Source organism: Telopea speciosissima, chromosome 11 (genome assembly GCF_018873765.1).
Source record: "Telopea speciosissima isolate NSW1024214 ecotype Mountain lineage chromosome 11, Tspe_v1, whole genome shotgun sequence".
NCBI lineage: Eukaryota > Viridiplantae > Streptophyta > Magnoliopsida > Proteales > Proteaceae > Telopea > Telopea speciosissima.
In genome coordinates this window covers 39,157,760-39,182,861 of record NC_057926.1, presented here as the reverse complement: position 1 = coordinate 39,182,861, position 25,102 = coordinate 39,157,760, and the positions used below count along the sequence as shown (strand labels likewise).

Sequence of the window (25,102 nt, the reverse complement as noted above, 5' to 3'; positions counted from 1 at the left end):
GTTGAACTCAATGGATGATCAGATTGCAGACCTGGTTACTCACATTGACACAGTAAAGGACTTATGGGACTATTTGAATGTCCTCTATTCTGGGAAGGACAACTTGTCTCGGATTTATGACCTGTCCCAAGCTTTTTATAAGGTGGATCAGAAGACTCTGCCTGTAACCCAATATTTTGCTGAATTCAAGCAACTATATGAGGAGTTGAATTCCATTCTTCCTATCACGTCTGATGTGAAAGAGATGCAGCAACAGCGAGAGTAGCTGGCTGTTATGGTATTTTTGGGTGGACTTCGAAAAGAATTTGAGCCAGTACGGTCTCAAATCCTCGGTGGGGATAGAGTCACCACACACTCAGAAGCTTTTTCAAGACTTTTATGGGTTTCTCGTGAGAACAGCCAAGATTCCTCTCATGGTAATGAGAATTCTGCCCTTGCAGCCTTCCCCAACTGTGGGTCCAGTGGTGGGACAGGTACGGGCAGCAGTGGTGGTAGCCGTGGTCGTGGGTCAGGGAACAATAAAGCACCCACATCCGGTACTTCAGAGACTTCAGGACAGGTGCGCACTTGTCATCATTGTGGCAGAGTTGGTCACATTCAACGCTTTTGTTGGAAGCTGCATGGTAAACCACCTCAGTTTGCAAATTCAGCCAGCAGTGATCTGGTGGTTACTCCTCCTTCTAAGCCTGAGGGTAAAACAGGGACTATGTCTAATGAAGACTATGAGCGGTTTACACAATTTCAGAATTCTCACTCATTTCAGTTCTCCACTGCTACCCTAGTTCAGCCAGGTAATGCTATTGCATGCCTATCATCTACTTCTCGTCCCTAGATCATTGATTCAGGTGCTTCGGACCATATGACTGGAGCATCAGGTATTTTTTCTTCATTTCGTGAATCTTCTTCTGATGTTGTGTTAGCCGATGGGTCTCTTGCTAAAGTTCTGGGTACAGGCACTGTGCATGTTACCCCCTCTTTGTCGTTGTCTTCCATTTCTTACTTACCCATATTTCCTTTCAATTTATTATCTGTTCAAAAATTTACCAAAGCTAACAATTGTTCGGTTACCTTTTCTCCTGATTATTGTGAGTTTCAGGATCTCCAGTCGAGGAAGACAATTGGTAGAGGTCGCGTATCTGGGGAACTGTATCTTCTTGACAACGAATCCACTGTGGCGTATTCGAGTGTGGCACTTCCTCATCAGATTCATTGTCGTTTGGGTCATCCTTCATTGCAGAGTTTGAAGATTTTAGATAGTCGGTTTCAGTCCTTGTCTAGTTTGCAGTGTGAGTCTTGTCAGTTTGGGAAACTTCACCGTGTAAGTTATCCCCCTCGAGTCAGTAACAGGGCTGTCCAACCCTTTTCTTTAGTTCATTCGGATGTGTGGGGTCGGTGTCCTATTTCGTCTGTGTTGGGTTTTCGTTACTTTGTCACCTTTGTAGATGACTTTTCCAGAGTTACCTAGATTTATTTAATGAAGGATCGTTCTGAATTATATTCCATTTTCTGTACTTTTGTGCTTGAAATTCAGAATCAATTTACTACTTCTTTGAAAGTTCTTCGCAGTGACAATGCAAAAGAATATTTTTCTGCTCCCTTTAATGAGTTTATGGTTCAACATGGGATCATTCATCAATCCTCTTGTGCAGATACACCTCAACAAAATGGTGTCGCTGAGAGGATGGAAGTTACTCGATCTCTTTTATTTGAGATGAAAGTGGCTAAAGTTTTTTGGGCTGATGCTGTTTTAACTGCGTGTTATCTTATTAACCGCATGCCTTCTTCTGTTTTGGGTGGTGGCATTCCATATTCTTTGTTGTTCCCTTCCCATCCGTTGTTTGTCTTACCACCACGTGTTTTTGGGTGTATTTGTTTCATTCGGGATCATCGTCCTGGTCGCTCTAAGTTGGATCCCAGGGCTCTTAAATGTCTTTTTGTGGGGTATTCTAAAACCCAAAAGGTTTACCGGTGTTATTCTTTTGATTTGCGTAAATACTTTATTACTGTTGATGTCTCTTTTTTTTAGTCTACTCCATTTGTTGCATCCTCGCTGCCTGCTTTCGAGATGGACGATGATCTCCCTCTTTATGTTGTCGATACTTCTCCTGTGCAAGTTCCTTTGCCTTCGGTGCCACCTCCTACCAAACCACTGGATGTTTTTCATCGTCGCCCACCTGATGCACCGACACATCGCATTACACCTATGGAGAGATACAATACCCAGGTAGCACCATCTACCACGTTGTCCTCGCCTTCAAATCCTACTTCAGGTAATTCCTCTGTTACTGTACCTCTTATTTCTGACCTTGATGTTCCTATTGCTACCCGAAAGGGGGTTCGCAATTGTACCCAACACCCTATTGATCGTTTTGTGTCCTATGCTCGTTTGTCCTCTTCTTTTGTTGCTTGTTTATCTACTATTGACAGTTATCCTATTCCTAAGTCGGTGGTAGAGGCCTTAGCTCACCCTGGGTGGAGGGCTGCCATGATTGAGGAATTATCTGCTCTGAAGGACAATCAGACATGGGAGCTTGTTTCTTTACCCTCTGGTAAGTCTGCTATCGGTTGTCACTGGATCTTTGTGGTGAAGGTTAATCCTGATGGGTCTGTGGCTCGGTTGAAGGCCCGCATTGTTGCTAAGGGCTATGCTCAGGTGTATGGTGTGGACTATCTGGATACTTTCTCTCCGGTGGCAAAACTTACTTCTGTCCGCATTTTGATTTCCTTGGCTGCTCTACATCACTGGCCATTATTTCAGCTCGACGTCAAGAATGCGTTCTTGCATGGGGACCTTTTTGAGGAGGTGTAAATGGAGCAACCTCCTGGGTTTGTTGCTCAGGGGGAGTCTGGTAAGGTGTGTAAGCTGAGGAAATCTTTGTATGGGCTGAAGCAGTCACCGCGAGCCTGGTTTGGCCGCTTTACAGATGTTGTGCTGGAGTTTGGCTTGACTCAGTCTGAGAGTGATCACTCAGTGTTTTTCAGGCAGTCAGATGCAGGGAAGATATTTTTGGTCGTTTATGTAGATGATATTGTTATTACAGGAGATGACTCTTCAGGTATTGAGAGCTTGAAGACATATTTGGGACAGCAATTCCAGACTAAGGACTTGGGACGACTAAAGTACTTTTTGGGTATTGAGGTAGCTCAATCAAGGAAAGGGATTTCGCTCTCACAGCGAAAATATGTGCTTGATTTACTTTCAGAGACAGGATTACTAGGCTCTAGGCCTTTGGATACTCCTATGGATCCAAATGTGAAACTCATGGCAGAGGATGGGGATGTTCTGGATGATCCAGAGAAGTATCGAAGGCTTGTAGGGAAACTCAACTATTTGACTATGACTAGACTTGACATCTCTTTTCCTGTCAGTGTACTGAGTCAATTTATGTCCGCCCCAAGGACAGCTCATTGGGAGGCAGTTATAAGGGTGTTGAGATATATTAAGAAGGATCCAGGCCATGGTCTCTTGTATTCTAATCATGGTCATAGAAGGATTGAAGGATTTACTGATGCAGATTGGGCAGGGTCTCCTATCGATAGAAAGTCTACTTCGGGCTATTGTGTCTTTGTTGGAGGGAACCTTGTTTCATGGAAGGGCAAGAAACAGACTGTAGTAGCTCGGTCTAGTGCAGAGTCGGAGTATCAAGCTATGGCTCTTGGCACTTGTGAACTAATGTGGAATAAACAATTGATGATGGAACTTGGATTTGGTGATGATTCTCCTATGCTGTTGTGGTGTGACAGTCAGGCTGCTATTCATATTTCTGAGAATCCAGTGTTTCATGAGAGAACGAAACACATTGAGATCGATTGTCATTTTGTTCGTGAGAAGCTACAGCCAGGGATTATTTCCCCTCGCCATATTCGCACTGGGGAGCAGCTTGCTGATTTGTTCACCAAGTCTTTGGGAAGTATGAGAGTGAATTACATTTATACCAAGTTGGGCATGATTAACATCTATGCTTTAGCTTGAGGGGGAGTGTTAGAAGTAAGGGGGAGTCGTGAATAGGCTAGCGTCAGCCCCTATTCATGATTCTCCTATTGGGGGTATTTTTGTTTATTGGGGTTATTTGTTTTAACCTGTTTAATAATATGTTTTGGGGGCAGTTGGACTCACGGCTGCAGCCCCTATTCTGCAGATTCTCTTCTTCCTCCTCTCTTCTTCTTTCTTCTTCTTCTTTCACTTTTATAACATTGCCCAAGGTAAGTCTTCAACTGGGTGATTTCATAACTGTCATTCCTGGTCACCACAATATCATCCACATAAACTATTAGGATAGTTACCTTTTCACCATTTTTCTTGATAAACAGGGTATGATCAGCATTGCTCTGTTTATAACCCGCAGAGACCATTGCCTTGTGAAATCGTCCAAACCAAGCACGGGGGGACTGTTTCAGCCCATATAAAGCACGCTTCAATTTACAAACTTTCCTGCTGGTTTTATCACAAGAGAAACCTGGTGGAATGTCCATATATACTTCCTCGTCAAGTTCTCCATGGAGGAAGACATTCTTCACATCTAATTGTTGTAATTCCCAGCCCAGATTCACTGCACAAGAAAGTAGCACTCTGATGGTGTTTAGTTTCGCAATTGGTGCAAAAGTCTCCTGATAATCGATCCCATAAGTCTGAGTAAATCCCTTTGCAACCAAACGTGCTTTGTATCGATCCACAGTGCCATCTACGTTCTGTTTCACCACAAACACCCACTTACATCCAACTGGTTTCTTTCCTGGAGGAAGAACCACAAGTTCCCATGTATCTTCTTTTTTAAGGCTTGCATTTCTTCCATCATTGTTGCTTTCCACTTTCCATCTGTAAGAGCTTCCTGCCGATTTTGGGGATTACGAACAAAAGAAAGAGAAGAGACAAATGTACGAAAGGATGGAAAAAGGGAGTCATAAGAGACAACATGAGAAATGGGATGCTGGGTACAAGCCCGAATACCTTTACAATGAGCAATAGGTAAATCAGGAGAAGAAGGAGAAGATATGTTACCTGGGGTTTGATCTGGTTCCAGGGTCGACACCTGTGCTGGTGCTGGTGCTGTAGTGGATGGGAGCTGCTTGTATTTGGAATGTCCCCTGTGATAGATTTTGAGATTAGAGTCGTTAATTTTCTTTTGAAATTCCCTAATGGTTTGTTGGACTGGAGTCATCTCCCCCTGAAGGGAATTGTCACCAATAGGATTTTCAGCATCTTCTAAGTTCTCTCCCTGGGGAAAATCCTATGGGGGACCAACAGAGACATCTTGTAAGTGCTCCCCCTGGGGAAAATCCGGTTAGGCACCAGCAGAGGGAAGAGGGTGGAAGCAATAACCGGTTGAGGGGTGGGATCAACAGGTGGTTGGTCCCTGGTGTGGGTCTGTACGGGAAGGTCAACCATCACATCTTCACTGAAAGTCTCCCCCTGAAGAGGTGTGGATTGATAATAGGAGAGAGATTCATGAAAGACAACATCCATACTGGTGAAGGTACGACGTGTAGGAGGATGGTAACACTTATATCCTTTTTGGGATGGAGAATATCCCAAGAAAATACAACGGACCCCACGGGGTTCGAGCTTGCCAGGAGAGCGAGTATCCCGAACATAACAGACACAACCAAAAACTTTAGGTGGGACGACAAAGGAGGAGGAACCCTGCAATAAAGAAGCAGGGGTGTCAGAGTTAAGGACTCGGGTAGGGAGCCTATTGATGAGATAGGCAGCAGTCAGGACAACATCTCCCTCATATTGGGAAGGGACAGAATGGGCAAACAGAAGAGCCAGAGTCACCTCAAGGAGGTGGCGGTTTTTTCTTTCAGCCACACCATTTTTAGCTAGGGTATTGACACAACTGGTTTGATGGAGTATACCATGGGCAGCAAGGTAGTTCTGGAACTAACCATCCATGCACTCTTTACCATTGTCACTCCGCAATATCTTGAGAGTGGCATTGTATTGGGTTTGAATCATCTTATGAAAATTTTGAAAATAAGAAAAAACGTCACTTTTGTTGTGCATTAAATAAACCCACGTACTCCTAGAATAACAATCAATAAAAGAAACAAACCAACGATGGCCTTTGAGAGATGGTTTTCGGCTAGGGCCCCAAACATCAGAATGAATAAGATTAAAAGGAGAAGAACTTCTTTTATTAGAAATAGAATAAGTAGAACGATGTTGTTTATCCAAAACACAGGCTTCACAAAAAAATTCGTTTCTATGACATTCCTTAGCTAATGCTGGAAATAAAAGTGATAATGTTCCTAAAGGGGGATGACCTAGTCTATTATGCCATTGTTGAAGTTCAGAAGAAACTAACGCGCTTTGATGTATGGGAGAAGCCAAAGGTGGTGGTGAAGTAGGACTCCCATTATCAAGCAGGTACAATCCACCATGCATCTTACCACATCCAATCATCGCCCCCGTTGCCAGATCCTGAAACACACAGTGAGAAGGAAAAAAAGTTACTTTGCAATTTAAATCACAGGTAAGACTACTGATGGAAAGAAGATTAGTGGTAAATTTAGGAATATGTAAAACAGAGGATAAAGGTAAGGAAGGAGTGAAACTGATAGAGCCCTTCCCAAAGATAGAAGAGAGAGATCCATCAGCCACCCATACTTTATCTTTACCAAATGTAGGAGAGTAACGAGTAACGAGGCTGGAGGATCCAGTCATATGATCAGTGGCACCTGAGTCTATGATCCAGGGAGAGGAGACTACCGATGCACAATGACCAGCAAAAGAAATACCTGAGTAGGCTAAATGTGAACCTGGAGGCGTGGAAGAACTGGCAGGTGTAGATGTAGAAGAAGCAGCAGAAGCCTATAACATGCGACGGAAAGCCTGAAGTTCTTCCTTAGATAGTCCAGTGTCAGTAGGAGGGGCAGGAGTGACAGCTTTAGTATGATTAGCTTTGTTTTTCGATTTTCGAGCAGCACGTTTAGCATCGAAGTCGGCTGGTTTACCATGTATCTTCCAACAGGTGGCCTTACTGTGCCATAATTTACCATAGTGTTCACATTTAACTACTGTTTTTTCGGCTTTGGATGTGTCAGAAGTAGCAAAGGTCGAACCAGCCCCAGCTTGTAAAGCTGATCGGTCAGTAGGTGCAGAGTGGAGCATAGCCAAACGACGTCGGTCTTCAATGTTAACCAGTGCATATGATTGTTCTAGTGTAGGAAAAGGATCCTTACCGAGAATTTGTATTCTTATTGGATCATATTCGACATTGAGACCAGCCAAAAAATCATAAACTCGGATTTTGTCAACATGTTTTCTATAGGCAGCAATATCAGTAGCAGAGGTGGGTCGATAATCTGAGTAATGATCAAGTTCTTGCCAATACTTACGAAGTTCAGCATAATATTGAGAGAGAGTCAACTCATTCTGTTTAGTCTCATGAATTTTCTTCTGAAACTCATATACCTGTGCATCATTCCCTACCTGGGAATAGGTTTCCTTGGCAGCTTTCCATATCTGAGCAGCAGTGTCGAGGAGAAGATAACCAGGTGCAATGCAAGAGTGCATAGAATGGATGAGATATGACATTACCATAGAGTCATGAGATAACCATTGATTCTGTGCAGGCCCCTCTTCATCAGGTTTCACGAGGCTGCCTGTAAGGTGGCCTGTATAACCACGGCCAGCAATGGTGAGATAGATGGATTTAGACCACAGAAGGTAATTAGTTCCATCTAATTTAGTTGGGAAAGCAAAAGGAAGATACTCCGAACGAGTGGATCCATCTGAATCAGCTGAAGTCAGATCAGACATGATGTACAGCAAATGGGTTTTGAAATTCCCAAAAAATTAGCCGTCAGAAAAGGCTGAAACTGAGGTCGAGTTTCCCTCTTGTAGTGGAGAACAAGTCCTCAAAAAAGGAACTGATTCTGACCATCCAATAAGAAGCCCTAATTTTTGCAAAAATTAGGGCAAAAAAACTGTTTGGAGAGAAATCGCAGATCTGAATCTGTTTTGTCTTGATTCAATACTGCAGTCTTCAAACAGGAAGAGGTGTGTGCCAGGGATAGCAGGAACCAATCTCCAAAAAACAGAAATCAATCTTCAGCTTTGTGGGAAGAACTCGATCTCCAATGGTGGAGGGAACCTGTCGGCAGTAGGCAACACCAGTAATCTGTAATCTTCAACGAGGTGAATGCAAGGGCAGCATCTAAATCTTCATTAGATCACCTCATAGGTGCTGCCCTGAATGGAAGAGAGGAGCCGAGAGTGATGGAGAAGGGAGAAACCAGAAATCGTGGGAGGGAGGAGAGGAAAAAACCAGAGAAAAACTTGAAAGGTTCTTCTTAGATCAGATTCTGCTCTGATACCATGTTAAATCTCTGTAGAACTGAATGCTTAGATGATCAAAATCGATCATCCAGCCCCCTTTATTTATAATAATCAAAATTACCACTTATTCATAATGAAAGTAGGAATGCTCCCTTGCCTATTCCTATTAGGATTCCTATTCCAACTAGGAATCCCAAAATGGAGATCGGCTAGGGGAAAAAGACAGAAAAGACAGAAAAAATAATAAAACTAAAAGATAAAACAAACAAAACCAAAAGAACTAAATTACCCTATCGGGTAAAGTAACCTATCTTAACAGGTGGTAAATAAGTGGTGACTCTCCATCACATAGCAGTGACAGTCTTGATGTCAGTGAAGAAATTCCCTCTCAGTGGGCCATTATGTTCAACATTTCTGTCCTAACATAAACCACACAAAATAGCATAAGGACATAAATTCCACAAAACAGTTCCTTTCTTCCCAAATAGTCTTCTAGAAAACAATTCCTTTATTAACAAAAGACTTATAGGCCAGTGCATAAACATGTGCTTTAAATCCCTCAGCCATGGCCAGCAAACCACATACATCACAAAAGATACAACATCATTCCGGCAACAATACTATACAAGAATAAATGTGCAGTTGATTCCTCCTCACAACAAAGACAACACCTATCAGCCAAATGCCAGTTACTTGACTGTAAATTGACCAAGTTAAGTACTTTGTCTATAGTCACCAGTCACCACCCATGCAAAAGGTCAGGTCCCTCAGGTAAAATGTAATGTATTTGATGAGTTTACATGGATATTAGACCTGGATGCTTTAAGTTTCATGCTTCTCATTGTCATGTGCCACCTCATATTAAAAAATAACTTTCTGATTGCTGCTCTTGATTCCCTTATTTGGCACATCTTGTAATAAAGATCCAGACAGTTGGTGTTTGTCTGCTTCCATGGATAATTCCAGGACCGGATTAATAAACATCTTTCACTGGGTCACTCAGGATTTGTGTCGCCAAAACGTGGACAAATATGATAATCATAAGCATAGTTTTGGAGATTTATTCTAGATGTTATTCTCTGTTCAGTTGTCAAAATTTATTTGATAGGTCGATGGTTATTAACGAGGTTGATTTTGGTCCTACTGCTGGCCCAACTACATTTGTATGCTCCTCTGCTGAAATCATGCTAGTATATGGTCCTCACCTCTGTTATATAAACGGAGTTGTTGTTCCTTGTTAGAATGGCATCTTGTTGGCTGGGCCTATTAAGTCATTTGAGTAAGATTCTGATCATGTTAAGAGACCAGAAATGCCTTACAAATTATCACGTTTGGGTTTTTCATTTCTAGTCTTGCTATTTGCTTTGACTCTTCTAACTGGATTCATGGTGCAGGAGTCCACCTCTTTGGGGAGCAATGAAGTATCTTTCTGAGAAGTTCCCTAAGGATACTTCTAGCAAGGTGCAGATCAACCGGGACCTGTACAGTAATGAAAAGTAAGTCTTCTCTAGTCTAAGATTTTTTATTGGCAACAGGAACAGCTTTCGTTAATAGTACAAGGGTTCTATGAATTTGTTCATAATGCATGGGCTTATCTTTTCCACAAGTAGTCCATAGAGTAAGGAAAAAAAGAAATGTAACAGTTGAAGGAACATAGAACTATTCTATCAAAACAGAAAACCAATCTGCACCAGGCAAAACTCTCTCCATTCTGAAAGATTCCTCAATTTCACATGCCCAGTTGAATAGATGAGTTCTCGCATCTGTTCATACCCTTGGATTTCTCTTTGCTTGTTTTTCTTTTTTCTCTCCAAATACTGGTCTATTTCTCTACTTCCATGCCGAAGGGCACCATCTTACATAACTTCATTGTTCTGAGGGACCTAGACAAATATGAGGCCCTGGTTTGCTGACCACTTGTGTCTTTCTAGGGTTACTTCTCTATACACACCCAGAAAGGTGAAGGTAGTAATGCTAAACAGTTCTTGCAGTCAATGGATCAACTCAGCAACTTGTGCAACTTCTCCAAAGACATCTGCATCTTTGTTATTTGATCTTTGTTTCTTATTCACTTTTCTTTCCTTACAATCTGTTTTTGCAACCATCATATCCACAAAACTTGCAATTTAACTAAAATAATTTAATTTTATTGAGTCCTTCCTAACAGGGTTTAACAGGAACAAGCCATCCGTCTTAGTTACAAGACTAGGTGGTGGCTTTGCTTCAGGTAGGATTTGGCAAGTAACTATTTCTGTAAACCAAAACCGAGTCAAATCCAAACAAGATTGCTCAGTCTGAATGCAGGAAAAGCCACTGACGGGGCTTGGGGGGGGGGGGGGGGGAAGGAAGGGGAAGACAAGGAAGGAAGAGTTCAATATGATTGTTTATTTGCTGTCTGGGCTTCACCCTATTTCTCAACCTCGTATTACCAACCCCTTTTCCAGCTAGGGATGGAATGTACCAATTCTGGACAAAAAAAACATAGATAATCACCTGGGTCAGGTGAATAGTTGCTTCCTGTAATTTGGACTCTCTCCTTTTTCTACACGCACAATACAGTAAGCTTAATAACGTTAAGTAAAAAGTCCACAAAGACACTACCATTTGGACATGCATAAAATCTCCACGCAATATTATGTACACATACATGAATTAGTGCATGTCAGAATTTACCTGAGTTTTGTCTATCCTATAGAAAAGCAAATTCCAGTAAACAAAAAATTCAATAAGTTGCACTGCGTTTACTGATTGGAGGCGTGTTAAAAAATTACATTTTGGAGACATGGTGCGTGGATGTATATGTAGGGTGGCTATTTAGTTACTTAAGAGCATTCTTGGTTGCAGGGTTACGGAGACGGTACCACCATTGCCAGATTTTGCTTTGTCACTAAAACCCGATGAATATCAGCTTCCCTCAGTGGATTCCTTCTGGAATGAAGAGAGTGTCTAAGGGTCAATTTGGTTTCAACCAGCTCAAGCCCGAGAGAAGGTAAACGAAGTGTATGCAAGATTTTGAGTTGATTGGTTATTCTCAAGTATGGGAGGAACCAAGAGGTGCAGAATTATTCCATCACCATGTGTATGAAAATCCTTGCCAGCATTCATTCTGTCTTTTTATTCCCTCTTCTGCTTTCTTCGAGTAGCTTGCCAGATTTTGTGTACAAGTTTTTTCTGTTGTGTAAAGGAGTTCATTCCAATTGGGAAGGATGGAGAAAAACAGAGAAGAAAAAATAAGGAACCAATTTTCTTCTCCATTTAAGAATGTAGCTCCTGTTGTTAATAATTCATAAGAGATACTTGCAGGAAATTTGATATTTTTTTGGAGAAGCTTTTATTTCTGAAATATCTGGCTTAACTCTTAAAACGATTGCATTAGAACAGTCGTCCTTATGTTAGAAGAACTCTCTCTCTCACCATGGGATAGGCCACCAAATGTCAATAGGAATTAGTCCCATGGCCGGGTTATACAGTTGTTCCATCCAACGGTTGACAGAGAGTTTTCTACTACAAATGCCGGATCCTTGGAGCATCTGTATATAGTGGCCAATGACAGTTTTCAGGGGTTCTGTAATATTTTATCTTTTTCGATGACCTCTCTCCATCTCTTTTCTTTTTTTTTTGGTCCATCTCTTTTCTCACTCCATCGTTTCTGCTTCACTTTTTTCTCTCTCTCTCTCTGTCCTGATTCTACTCTCATCTATCTCTAAACACTGTTCGAAATTAGTATCAGCCAAGATAGTTTTGAGAGTCAGGTAGAGCCACTCTCTTGGTAAGGAACTTGACAAAGAAGATGGGTTCCCAAAGTTTATTGGGTATGTAAGGGAACCTACTTTGGATCCATGGAAGTATAGATCAAGTGCCTGTGAGACGAGCTGAAGAAAACTACCATAAACCGAAACTATTTTTGGGTGTAGAGGGCAGTCCACCTAGCCCAGGTTGTAGAAATTTGTTAGCTTAAACTTGGGTTTTTGGGGCAAGGAGTTGGGGCTTTTAGTCCTTGAATAGTGGTTTTAATGTCCGAGTTCAGAAGCTTCCTGAGCTAGTTGCAATAATTCAAGTATAGTAGCGTTATTTTACAGCCATGGAAAAATAATCCTTTGTAGTGCCTTGCAGTTCGGGCTTGAGAGCTTGGCACATGGAAGATGTGACATCCAACGATGCCAAGTTCGAGAAGAAGAAAAAAAAAAAAACTGGATCAGTGGAGCTCGCACCATTGGACGAAACATCTTCCATGTGTCGAGCTCTCAAACCCAAACTGCAAGGCACCGCAAGATGAAGGAATTGCAGAGGATTTTAATACTACGGCCATAGGAGCAAGTTTTGCATCTCAAAAGCTCCTCTGATATGTGGGCTTGAAATCGGTCAGGTTTGGTTGGTAAGAATTGATGATCCCAGTTCATATACATGCTAGAAGTGGTTTACCTTTGAAATATTACTCTTATGGATGCTTTCTTGATGTTCTAATGAAATTCTTGACTTCCCGAAGAATTTGGTTTTACTTGGGAAGGACAACTTTCTCCTATGGGTAGAGTGTGAACTCTCCACCAAGTTAGGGTATCCAACCAAAGTGTGCAGGAATTTTGCCAAAACAAGTGGAAAGAGTGATGTCAAGCTACATCAACTTGAAAAAAACAACTCAAGCTTGGTTAACACCATGGATGGCATGGAAAGTCTACATAAATTGAAGATGAAGACATTTCAATAAAAAGATCATTAGCCACCACTGTAAGCCCATCAAAGGTATGAAGATGAGAAGTTGAATTAAAGACTCAATGTTATGTGCCTAATGGGGCCCACTATAGTGTATGGGCACAAGATTGGGCCAGCCTAGTATGGGATAGGTTAAAGGGCTTGATTTAACGCGTTCCATCAGCTTCGGAGCTTTTGGCGTATTGGTCAAGTACCTAACATTTGGTATCAAAGCTAGGCACCAGGTCAAGGGTTCGAGTCACGGAAAGGGCTACCTAGGAGAAGGGTTACCTAGGAGAAGGGTGAAAGCCGTCAAGAAAGGGTTACCTGCCGCCAGGTAAAAACCTTAGAGCAGAGTGAAGTCCCTTGGAAAGGGCTACCTACCGCCAGAGTGAAAGCTACCTAGAGTGAGAGCCGCCGAGGATGACGGTTGCGGAAGCGTGGTGGTCTGTTATGTGCCTAAAGATTGGGCTAGCCTAGTATGGGATAGGTTAAAGGGCTTGATTTAACGTGTTCCATCAGCTTCGAAGCTTTTGGCGTATTGGTCAAATACCTAACACTCAAGCTTCCTTTAGTAAGGCCTTTGAAGAATGTGGCAAGAGCTCAACTGGACACATGTCAACTCGGCGAATTGAAAAATTAGGAATTTTAGTTTCAACTTGTACTATTTTTTGTAAAGTGATTCTTACTTGGGCTTTTATTGCTATTTGGACTTAGTCATATAAGTTCCCAAAAGACCTTGATTGGAATAGCCTAAGTTTGGACCTCAATTTGTGACTTTAAGTTTTAAAATTGAGAGTTCAAATTTCTTCTTTAACATTATTTGAAAAAAAAAGGGGTTAATTCCAAATTTCCCCCTGAAAATGGCCAAACGTAAAGTTGCCCCCCTGAACTTTCACTAATGCAACGTGCCCCCTGCTTTCCAAATTAAGTACCAATATAGTCCTTCCCATCAGTCTGAGACGTTAAGTGATAACGGAACCTAGTTTTTGAAAACTTATGGATCATTCTACCCCTTGATAGGGTAGAATGACAAAAATACCCTTGTTTGAAGAAAAAAAAAATAATTCCCTACTATTCATCTTCCCCAAATCATTTAGGGTTTGGGGAAGATGAATTTTTGAATCTGAAATGGAACAATTTCCTGCACACTCATCTTCCCCAACAAAAAGAAACGAAGCGATTTACTTGGAAGAAGCAAAGAAATGGATAGAAGAGCGTGGGCGGAGATGCTCAAGTCAAGATATCCTATACCTAATGCTTAGCGGTCTCTAGATTGTACAGGCCCAAAGGGGTTCCATGCTCTTCAATTACATCCTTCACAAAGAATTGGCTGTATCTCACTCAGATATCATCTCAGCCTTTTTTTTTCCTAATTTCCTCTTATTGTCTCCTTCTCTTCCTCTGTGATTTTTTTTTTCAGGTCTCAAAACGTTGGTCAATGTGACAAGCAAGTATACCATAACCAAGAGATGGGCATAAACAAAGCATTGAGGTCGTCCTGTGATGGCGATCCTCCCTATTGTTGATGTTGATGGGCTCACCAATCACCGAGCAGGTAGCAAGCACAATAGTGCCGATGAGTTATCGTTTTCCCCTCTTCCTTGCAGTTGCAGGTTGCAAGCAAGATAGTGGAGATGGGTTATCGTTTTTCCCTCTTCCTTACAAACACCGGATTGAAAAAAACATTGTTTGAGAAACATTCCATTCTCAAATCCTTGGATCATGCTCATGAATGCAGTCCATTCTAGAATGCAATTTTTTCACATTCCATGTACTCGTTCTCCAGCTCGAATCTCGAGTTGCCATCGTTTATGCATTTGCATTGCAATTGATGCTCAAAATTCCTTTCTGTTGCGATTTGGTTGTAATTCTTATTCTTTAGAGAAATTTCAATTTATTTTTTCAGGCACCAATCGTATGACTCTTTCCATTATTTGCTAAGCATTTGATGTACTGATGAAAAAAAAATCACTTTTCTTTAAGGTGTGCAGGAAATTGTTCCATTTCAAATTCAAAAACTCATCTTCCCCAAACCCTAAACGATTTGGTGAAGATGAGTTGCAGGGAATTTTTTTTTTTTCTTTTTTTCTTTCAAACAAGGGTATTTTTGTCATTCTACCCTATCAAGGGGCAGAATGGTCCATCAGTACTTAGTTTGGAAAGCAGGGGGGTACGTTGCATTAGTGAAAATTCAGGGGAGCAACTGTACGTTTGGCCATTTTCAAGGGAGCATTTGGAATTAACCCAAAGGAAAATGATTCTCTTAAAAATGGTGATAATGTTTTATGGGTTCGTCTGTTTGTAACCTGGATTTTGTAACCATACTTTTTTAGCCTTGTAGATCTGAAGTGTCAATTATCGGTAGCGCCTAAATACGTATATTTGCAGAAACTCTGATCCTCCTCCATATCACGCACGCTGATGTCTTCGTGCGTCGCGGCTTCGCCGTCGAGACCCTCATCTTCATCCCCTTCCCTATCCTAATCCATGGGTTAGACACAGAAATCACAGAGTTCGTTCGTACAATCGAGCACCGAGGGTTTAAAATTCTCGCCAGAGCTCATTGACAAAACAAATTTCTTCCACCTATACTACCCAATACCCACTATCAGATGTGCTATGTGGTGAGTTCTTAGAAGGCGGAGATCGATGCTGTGGTCAAGAGACCAAAGAGAAGCGGGTAGGCTGGAGGCGGAACCCTGTTTTGTATATTTTAGAAGGAATAGATAAACATATGGATATGAATTCGATAGTTCTGATTGCTAGCTCCATTGCCGTCTCTGGTCTTTAGTGAGGCCTTTCCATTGTTGTTGTTTGAGGGAAGAGAAGTCAGTAGAGCGGAGGGATTCGACATAGATCCTCCTATTCCATAAATTCGAGGGTTTGAAATTCACTTTGGAACGGTTTGTCTGCCAGAGAGAGCTCCCCTAAATTCAAATTATATTTTTGCAAATATTTTTTACCCCTTGGGAAGAACCGGATCAATACCATCAATCTCTCTCGGCTTGCTTTGCATCAGAACCTCTTGTGTATTCCACAATATCTTGATTGTTGAACTGGTTCTCACCCTCCAGACGGCAAACTATGATGCACATGTCCGACCAGTTGTAATGGCTGAATTTTGCTATATTAAATCTCCTCTCTGCAATATATCATGCCCAATGATTAGGTATTGCTCATCGATTGGGTGAGGGAGATCTATGTGATAGGAGCTAATGAGAGGAGAGGACAAAGGTGGGGGTAGGGGTGCTGTTGGTGGTACAGGAGGGTGCCAGGGAAGAAAAGTGTTGGGGAGGGGAAGTTGGAGTAAGATGAACCGGCCTCAGCCATGTTTGATTGGATCGTATGCAGAGAAGACGAAGTTTTGGCTTAAGTAAGTTAAGCCAGTGGCTTTGACACAAGTTGAGCCTTCATCCATGCTAAGTCTAGTCAAGCCAAAAGTGAAATTACTTATCTATCCCTTTTTTAAATTACTCAAAAGAGAGAAGCAAGGGTTAGAAAAGAGAGGTTGCAAAATTTGTTAAAACCACCTCGGTTACAAACAACTTTACCCATGATTTATTACGAGAAGTAGTTGATTTAACTTCTTCTCTTGAAAAATTAAGCAAATGGAAAAAAGAAGCTTAATTTGCTTCTTGACCAAAATAAATCTAAAAACGCATTTTGGGACGGTAATCACTATTTCCAAAAGAAAAGCCCCTTTGAATTTAAACAAATATTTATACCTATACAGTATTACATTGCATGTTTCTATTGTGGAGAAAAGGAAAATTTTAAAATACCAAAGTCCTTTTAAAAAATAAAAACCTTCGATAGAATATGCTCTGATCGATGTTTATCTGACATCGGTAAATACATGTCAGATACAAGCATAGCTACCAACAAAAAATGAACCACATCCCCTCCCCCTACAAAAACAAAGACAAGAAGGAATAGTGTGCCCTTCTTTCATATAAACCTACCCTTGTTATATTATATGAAACCAAATCTACCCTTTGTCATAACCAATGTAGAACAGGAGATCTTGGGTTCAAAATTTGGGGACAAAAATTAGAAAAACTTACAAAAAGATATTTTAAAACTATTACTTTTGTTAAATACATTTAATACAACATATTAGAATGGTTAATCCCAATCTAAATACATTCCATAACATCTGGGATTGAACCACCCATTGTAGGTCTCTTTAAGCTCTTAATTTTTTCCTTTGAACATATGGTGACAACTTAAATATTAATACCATAAACAAGACCCCAAAACACAAATCCTTGTATTCATCTAAATTCTCAATGTAGGATCTACAAAGACATGCTATGGGATAGCAAAATAATGGTTAGACTATCAAAGGTATGCATGAACATACAAAGATTCAGGATGGACCAATACATAAGAGGATATTTGATTGAATTAATATATATATGTATATATATTTATTTATTTATTGTACTCTACTTTTTTGTTTTTGCCCATTATCTTATTTTCTAAAGTTATTTTAACCATGAGTAAAAAAGATTGGGCATATGTTCTCTATGTTGTAGCGTAGGCTGCACCCAGACACATGGGCCTGCCATTCAAGGGGCAGGGTGGTTATTTCGCCCACTCCCATTTGTCTTGGGGCAACCTGTGCCCCCGGTATAGAGAACATTTGGTCAAAAGGATTTCAAAATAAATCGAAAGTGACTCATCGTTATATCATTTTCAAAAGTTGTCATTATCCATGTGAAATGACAAAATTACCCTTACATTAAATAACAAAAATCAATAAGACAAGAGACAACAAAATAAATTCAGAATTTCTCAGTTCACCTGCTTGATAACAACAAGATGCGCCCACATAAATATAGAAAAAACTTAAAGAGTTTACAGAGAAAGTTTATTCATCATCATCATAAGATTCACAACATTCAGCGTCCTGACTGATCAAGAGAGAGTTTATTCACCATCAAGAGTTACCTTACTTTACAGGGCTTGGAAAAGACGACAAACAAAGGAAACATAAACATTTACTTAACAAGCCCTAAGTTGAGGATACCCCAACCCGTCTGAGGCCAAGACTTCTCCTTAGCTTTCATCAACAAAACCCTAGACCAAGCAATCCACCCTTCCCATTGCATCCTCTTATCCCAAGGGCTCCCCCATTCCAACAATAGCATCAAACCCTTCTCAGCCTCTCTCTCAGCTTCCTCAAACCTTCCCTTAAGCAAATAAACCTGAGCCAACACCACATGAGGTTCTCCCACAAATGGGTTCTTCTTAATACAACTCTTCAACAACTCCTCAACCTTATCCAACCCTATCTTAGACCCTTCACAAACAGCTTCCCAATACAAATCCCTTGCCTCTATCTGCTCTCCTGCATCCAAAACCTTAGTACAGTTCTCAAACACAGGTGGGATCACAAGCTCAATTTCTTCATTTCTCTCTCTAAAACCTTCTTCTGACAAAACCCCACCAGACCTTTTTCTCTCTTCCAAGAAAATCTCCTCTTCCCTAACAATCAAACTATACAAAGCACCTAACCTTGACATCGAATTCATCCAAAGCCCTGGCTTTCCATCGCCAGGCCACAACCCGGCGGCGACATTATTGCCGGAGAATTCAAGCCGACCATTCGAATTCTCAAACAACATATCCTGAAACCCAAACAATTGATCACTAAAATCCACAATAGTCATCATAACAAAAACCGCAACTACCCGTCGCGAGACTAACACATCATCGCCAGTCTTTATATGCTTAACCTTAATCCCTTCCGCTGGGAGAAGTGACCGTACTTTCTTCCTCCAACCTTCTTCATAATCAAACAAACCCTTCCCTTTGGCGTTCTTCAATGAAATCTCCGAGAGCTTAAGCTGTTCGACGAGTTCTGAATCGGTGTAATTGAAGAGGAGATCATCGTGGATTAGAGATTGTCGGGGCACAATGCAGAAAAGATGAATTAACCGCTCGGCGGCATCGCCAACGTGGCTGCGAACGGTGTCGCGGCCGGTGGAGGGGTCGAAGATTGCGAGATTCACATAGGAATTGGAGTAGGCAGAGTGGAAGAGACCACAGAGGGCAACTGAATCAGGGCTGTTCCAGAGCTTGAGGATACGGTATGTGTCGAGAAGGTGATCAAAGAAACTGCCATGTTTGTGCCAACACTCGCCGGCGCCGACGGAACGGAGAACGGCAACAAGAGCGGGGAGCTTTGGATCAATTGATTCAAGCTCGCCACGGATGAAAGGACGAGCTGAGTCTAGAAGGGTTTGGAGATTGTGTTTGGGAGGAAAAGAAGAAAGGAGAGGATAAGAAGACGGCATTGTTTAATTTTCAGTGTATCTCTGAAGCAAAGAAGTCAAGAAAGAGGATTTATTTATAGAGAGAGGTGGAGGGTAGATCACGGCAGTAGAAGGAAAAACGGAATTGGAGTCTGGAGACGCTTGGAGTTGGGTATGTCATTGGCCACGTCAAACCAAATGGCATATCTGCCTCCTCGAATCGTCACAATCTGTGTATTATTAATTTATCGTGAATGGCAGATCTAATTCGGCTTGGAACACGTTGATATTTATGGGTTGAATCAGACAGATATTGAACAACGGCCGTTCGTCCAAGTATAATCGAACACTTACTAAAAGAGTTAAAGCTTTAAGGGCAAGTTAAGGACATAAATTGGTCTGAAAGCATGTATTTGGTTTGGTACTGGTTCAGTTCTACGAAATATTAGTGTGATCTAGATATACCAAGTATTACTTTGGTTTGGAAATTTAGTATCCGTACCAAATATGTAAAGAAAAGGAACGTTAATCGATGTTGTGTCTCAGTGTGTATCTACGTCTAGACACAGTCGCGTGCAAAATGATCGACGCACCCCTGGTCCTTTCTGCCTTTCCAGGGGGTGCACAAGTCATTTCACGCACGACTGTGCTTGGGCTCATGTACATGCTGAGACACAACACTGGTTAGCGTTCTTTCTCTCATAGTATAATATATTATATTATAATATAATAATAGAAAAAGATATTGCTACCTGGACCTCTAGAACAAGTGCACGCACAAGCACAAGCACAAGCACACACTTGGGTGGGATTTCTACTTTTCCATGATGGCAACATGGTAATTTTACACATTTTTATGTATAGACGCATGAGCCACAGGTAGCATTCTTTTTCCCATAATAATATTATAAAAAATTAATACAAATATTAGTAAAATATATATTATAATGTATTAATATACTATAATATCTTAGTATTGTAGTATATTAATGTACTATAATATATTGGTACCTAAGTTTTGGATTGTAATCAAAATCTATTCGATTCAATCTGATTCCAATTACTTGATATGGATTCGGTTTCGATTTTCGATTCTGATTCCAATTTAACATCCTTTATAAGTTTGTTCACCTAAACACCAAAACTGTAGGTACAGGTTAGGGGATCTCAACTCGTTTTCAATCCAATCGCTGTGGCACTTAGCTGGTTACACCGGGGATGGTGGGTCCAAATCCTTTGTGTAAATGAGGCCAAATGGTTACCCGACAACTTTTGGTCCTCACGATTCACCAAAGGTTATTCACCCTGGGAGTATAGGACAAAGTGGCTGATATGATGATGCATGAGACAACATTTGAGGTCTTTTGGCTATTACTACTACTATCGTGACAATGACAAGTTTTGGCTCAAGGGAAACTCAGAATCTTAAATGTAGGATTTGGGTTGATTGGATTGGAAGCCCAATGAGGCATTCAACGGGCTGGGTTGGGCTGAGTTGGGCTGGGCTGTGCTGCACATTCATTGAGCGGGATGCTGGTTGGAGAGGAACCAAATCTAGGGCCGTAAATGGATCGGATTCGGCTCGGATAGTGCTATATCCGCATCCGCATCCAATTAGCTATCGAACAAATTCGGATAATGCTAAATGGATACAGACACGGATACGGATCAGATATTTTATCCGTTTACATGTAAAAATATAGCTTTTCGGATAGCTATAGCCTATCCATATCCGCATCCGTTTAGCTTTCGGACGGATTCGGATAGTGCTAAACGGATACGGACACGGATACGAAAACGGATTTCGGCTATTCATTTACACCCCTAACCAAATCCGAATTGATTTGGATTCAAACAGTATTGATTGAAATTCTAAAAAATGAAAATAGGAAGAGAATATCTAGCATTTCCCTAAAAATGTGCCTAGTGAAGTATAGAACTTCACAATTTGCCACTTGACAGTAAGGGGGTCAGTCGGTTCGATTTCGGTATTTTGATTCGGTTTTGGTTCGGTTTCATGAAGTGATAGCGTGATCCAAATCCGAACCAAGAACCTCCTCGGTTCTAGAATTAAATCCAAATCTGAACTTGCTCGGTTCGGTTCGATTACGGTTCCAATTCGGTTATAGAATATGATTCCAATTCGGGTCTTGGTATGGTTTTAATTCGGTTATACAGCTCGGTTCCTATTTGGTTTGCTAAACGGTTATACTATTTTACTTTAAATTTCTAGCAACATCTGCTACTAAAAGTTTTATAAATGCCCATCTTTTATTTTGGGCCTTACATTTTTAAATGCACAGTTTGAGAATCCATTTAATTCAAAAATTATAAAAGGTTGGAACTTGGGAAAGATGAAGAGTTGTAGAGAATAGAGATAGTAAAACCCTTTAAAAATTATAAAAGGTTGGAACTTGGAACTTGGAAGTTTGGAAGTTTGGAAGGTAAAGAGTCTCCTGCAACAAAGGAATGAAAGAATAAAGCATTAAAGCCTAAAGCCCAAAGGTCAACTATCAAACGTAAAGTTGTAAAATTAAATAAACTAAGGATTTAGGTTCGGTTTCGGTTAGAACCAACGGTTCCTACATCAAAACCATATCCGAATAGAACCGAATTAAAATCTTGCTTGGTCGATCCGAATTCGAACCGAATTAATTATGTTTGGTTCAATTCAATTAATTCAACTCGATTTTGGATTCAGTATTTTTGACACCCTTACTGACCCTTTACTTGAAAGATCTGAGGATTAGTCATGTGATAGATGACCCATGACTGATTAACCCATATACTACCATGTAATGACATCTTTTGTTACTTTTACGACTTATTCTACTCATTTGAAGTTGAAATTGTATCAATGAGATGCTTGTTTGGTCCTCTATCACATGGACTGGACCATATACTATCATGTGGCAAATGGTCATTATATCTCACAAGGCATAGTGACGGGGAAGGATACTCAAAAAGAAAATAATCCAAGGCACAAAGAATGAACCTCTTCTTCAAAGTTTTCATGGACCAACAATCTCTCTTGGAAACATGGTTTCAAGAATCAATATTGAATCGATCGATTCGTATTGATATCGGTGAAGACCAATATCGATTCCTGGCTGATCCCGTATCTGTGGATTGGTATGGACAAGCGTATACATATAAAGGGCTCATGTACTTTGTGCCGCAGCGTAGGCTACGCTCAGACACATGGGCCTGCCACTCAAGGGGGTAGGGTGGTCATTGCACCCACCCACCTCCATGTGTCTGGGCGTAGCTTGCGCCCCCGGCACAGAGAATATTTTCCCAAATATAAAAAATCCAAAATTTTTTTTTGAAGAAAAGGGGATACTTTGTCTAAACCAGACCGATACGGACTGATCTGAATCAATATCGACCGAGACCAATACCGATAGAGATACCTGTTTACTAAAACCCTTGTTTGGAAACAAGTACCAACCTAGAACCTTACTGGGCCTGAACAGACTAGGCCTTAGCAACCGTTCCTTCAATAAAAAATTTTGACCTTTAAAGAATCAACGGTTACTAACGATCCAACTCATGGTTCCATGCCATAGGGGTTCAAAACTTTCGCGCGATTCATCTGGCGCCAAAACATTCAGAAAATTTCATATTTTAATTCCCTTCCTTTTAAACCTCGTTAATCGCTTATTCTAAGCTTTCACAAAACTTTCTTTCTTCTGTGGTTCTCTCAACCCTTTCTTATCTCTCTGTGTTCGTCAAACAACACCAATGGCTGGTTCGACATCTAAATCAAATCCTCCAAAGGCAAGAAAGAGGGTTGAAGTCGAGACGAGTACCCTGAAACGTGCAAAGGATGGAAGCGCTTTCACAAGATGGTATTCTATACTCTAATCCTCATCAAATGTTCCTATTTTTTTTTTGTGATTTGCAGCTTCAGCGATGATCTCCTTGGTTTTGTTCCATAATATTTTGTGGGTTCCCATCTGCTATTGTGTTTTCGCTTGCTCACATCAAATTTTCCTGTTTCTGGAATTTCAGCTTCAGCTTGATGACATTATGCCTTTATATTGGCTAGTGGTTTCCATTTATTGATTTTTCAGGGTTTTTTATTTCATTTTTTTGGCCCCTTCTGGTTCATGGCTTCTTCTGTATTTGGTCCTGAAGAGATTTCAGTATCATGATAGTGGAATTGTTCTTTAGTTTCCGTATTCTATTTTTGTTGAAGGTGTCTTTGGTGATTTGCAGTGAGGAATGTAAGAAAGATGTTCCAGTGGTGCTCATTGATATGCACAACTGTAGCCTTGAGTCTATACTCAAAATGAATTTAGGTATATTACCCTTTTGCTTTCCATATGATTTTTTGGTTTCTTGGTGAATCAATGTATTTATGTTTTATTTTGTTCCATCAATTGGCTCCATTCTGGTCTTTTGTTCTTTCCATCAGATGCACTTGTTACAGAAGTGAGGAAACCAGAAGAAAAGAAGAGGAAAACTACATCATCAGAACCAAAATCAAAGAAAAGTAAATCAGAGAAGAAAGTTAAGGATCCTAATGTGCCTAAGCGACCCCCAACTGCCTTTTTCCTGTTTATGTAATACTCTCTCTCTCTCTCTCTCTCTCTCTCTCTCTCTCTAGGTTAATGGATTATTTAGTCATGGATTTTAATGGATGTCTTTCCTTTTAGGGATGACTTCAGAAAATCGTACAAGGAAGAGAATCCAGATGGAAAGGATGTTAAAGTGGTAAGATTGATCTGTATGTTTGATTATATTTGCCCAATTCCATGTTCCCTGTGTTTTTCTGGTCACTGTGATAACTTCACTGATATTTTGTGTAATTGAAAAACAAAGGTAGCAAAAGAAGGTGGGCAGAAATGGAAATCTATGACAGATGAGGTGAGTACATCTCCCTTGCCTCTTTATTTACATAATAGTTTTTCTCTGATTCTTTTCTTTATTGCTTTACTTTTCATCTAATTCACAACCTGCATTGCTTCATTAGGAGAAGAAGCCTTATACGGATAGAGCAAGAGAGCTCAAGGAAGAGTATGATAAGGCTATGGAGACCTTCAAGGTAGTTTTCTTTTTCTTTGTGCTTTATTTTTATATTTTTTTGGGGAGAGGGGTCTATTTAGTATATGCTCTTGCATGTTTTATTAATTTCTGTCTTAATTTGGTTGTCTATAACAGGAGCAAGTGGATCAGGGTTCAGAGAAAGAAGAGTAGAGGACACAGGGTAGTGTTTGGAATGTTGTTTGAACATAAAATTTGAGTCCTTTTATAAGGCTAGGCTTTGATGTCCTTCTAAATGTTTAACTAGGTTTGGAGTTATGAATTTGTTTTTCTTTTTCTTTGTAAAATGCTCTCTCCCCTTAAATTTGACCTAGGGGGTTGAGTAATGACTTAAAAGGTGATCCTCTTTCCTCTTCTAACAATAGAAATTAGTATATGCACTTAAAAAAACAAAGGGGTGTACCTAATGCATGAGGCTCCCATCACTGCATGGTTTGGGGAGGATCATAATATATGTAGCCTTACTCTTGTTTCTCAACTCAAACCCTTGACTATTAGATCGCAATGGAACAACCTTACTACCAAGTAGAAACAATTTCTCCTGCCTTACTCCTGCTTCTCAACTCAAACCTGTGACCACTAGGTCACAATGGAACAACATAATTTCTCCTCATTATTTTTTCTTAAATTACTAAGTACTAACAGCAAACAAGGAATTAAATATGCTTACCTAAGCTTACCATTGGTTGCAGGGTCAGCATTTATTGACCTTTTATTTTGAGATTCTTTATTCTATTAGGTGGCAAGGAATTGCCACATAAGCAGCCACAGGGAAGATGTTGAAGGTTCTTCCTTGGGGGATCTCTCCACACAGCCAATT

General features: G+C 40.6%; 3 protein-coding genes and 1 long non-coding RNA gene across 5 annotated transcripts in view; 2 read left to right on the top strand and 2 right to left on the bottom strand.

Moving 5' to 3' along the window:
* Positions 1-11,440, top strand: part of LOC122645868 — an 82,039-nt gene extending 70,599 nt beyond the window's left edge. Inside the window, exons 12-13 of one of the 2 annotated variants that reach the window (XM_043839264.1) lie at positions 9,676-9,777; positions 11,126-11,440. In XM_043839264.1, the coding sequence (XP_043695199.1) occupies positions 9,676-9,777; positions 11,126-11,231 (208 nt within the window). In that variant the 3' untranslated portion in view covers positions 11,232-11,440. The remainder of the gene's footprint in view (positions 1-9,675; positions 9,778-11,125) is intronic. The other variant, XM_043839265.1, reaches the window with a different exon arrangement.
* On the bottom strand, positions 2,021-19,312 carry LOC122645867. The gene is made up of 3 exons (XM_043839263.1): positions 17,969-19,312; positions 5,031-5,035; positions 2,021-2,030 (listed from the first exon to the last, which is right to left on the bottom strand). The coding sequence occupies exon 1, from the start codon at positions 19,273-19,275 to the stop codon at positions 17,977-17,979; it is 1,299 nt and encodes a 432-aa protein (XP_043695198.1). The 5' UTR covers positions 19,276-19,312; the 3' UTR covers positions 2,021-2,030; positions 5,031-5,035; positions 17,969-17,976.
* Positions 7,555-25,102, bottom strand: LOC122645870. The gene is made up of 3 exons (XR_006330532.1): positions 25,040-25,102; positions 22,435-22,440; positions 7,555-7,567 (listed from the first exon to the last, which is right to left on the bottom strand). It is a non-coding gene; the product is annotated as an uncharacterized LOC122645870 (long non-coding RNA).
* Positions 22,909-24,463, top strand: LOC122645869 (high mobility group B protein 7-like). Its single transcript, XM_043839266.1, has 7 exons — positions 22,909-23,084; positions 23,455-23,537; positions 23,654-23,801; positions 23,895-23,952; positions 24,061-24,105; positions 24,212-24,283; positions 24,400-24,463. The coding sequence occupies exons 1-7, from the start codon at positions 22,978-22,980 to the stop codon at positions 24,433-24,435; spliced, it is 549 nt and encodes a 182-aa protein (XP_043695201.1). The 5' UTR covers positions 22,909-22,977; the 3' UTR covers positions 24,436-24,463.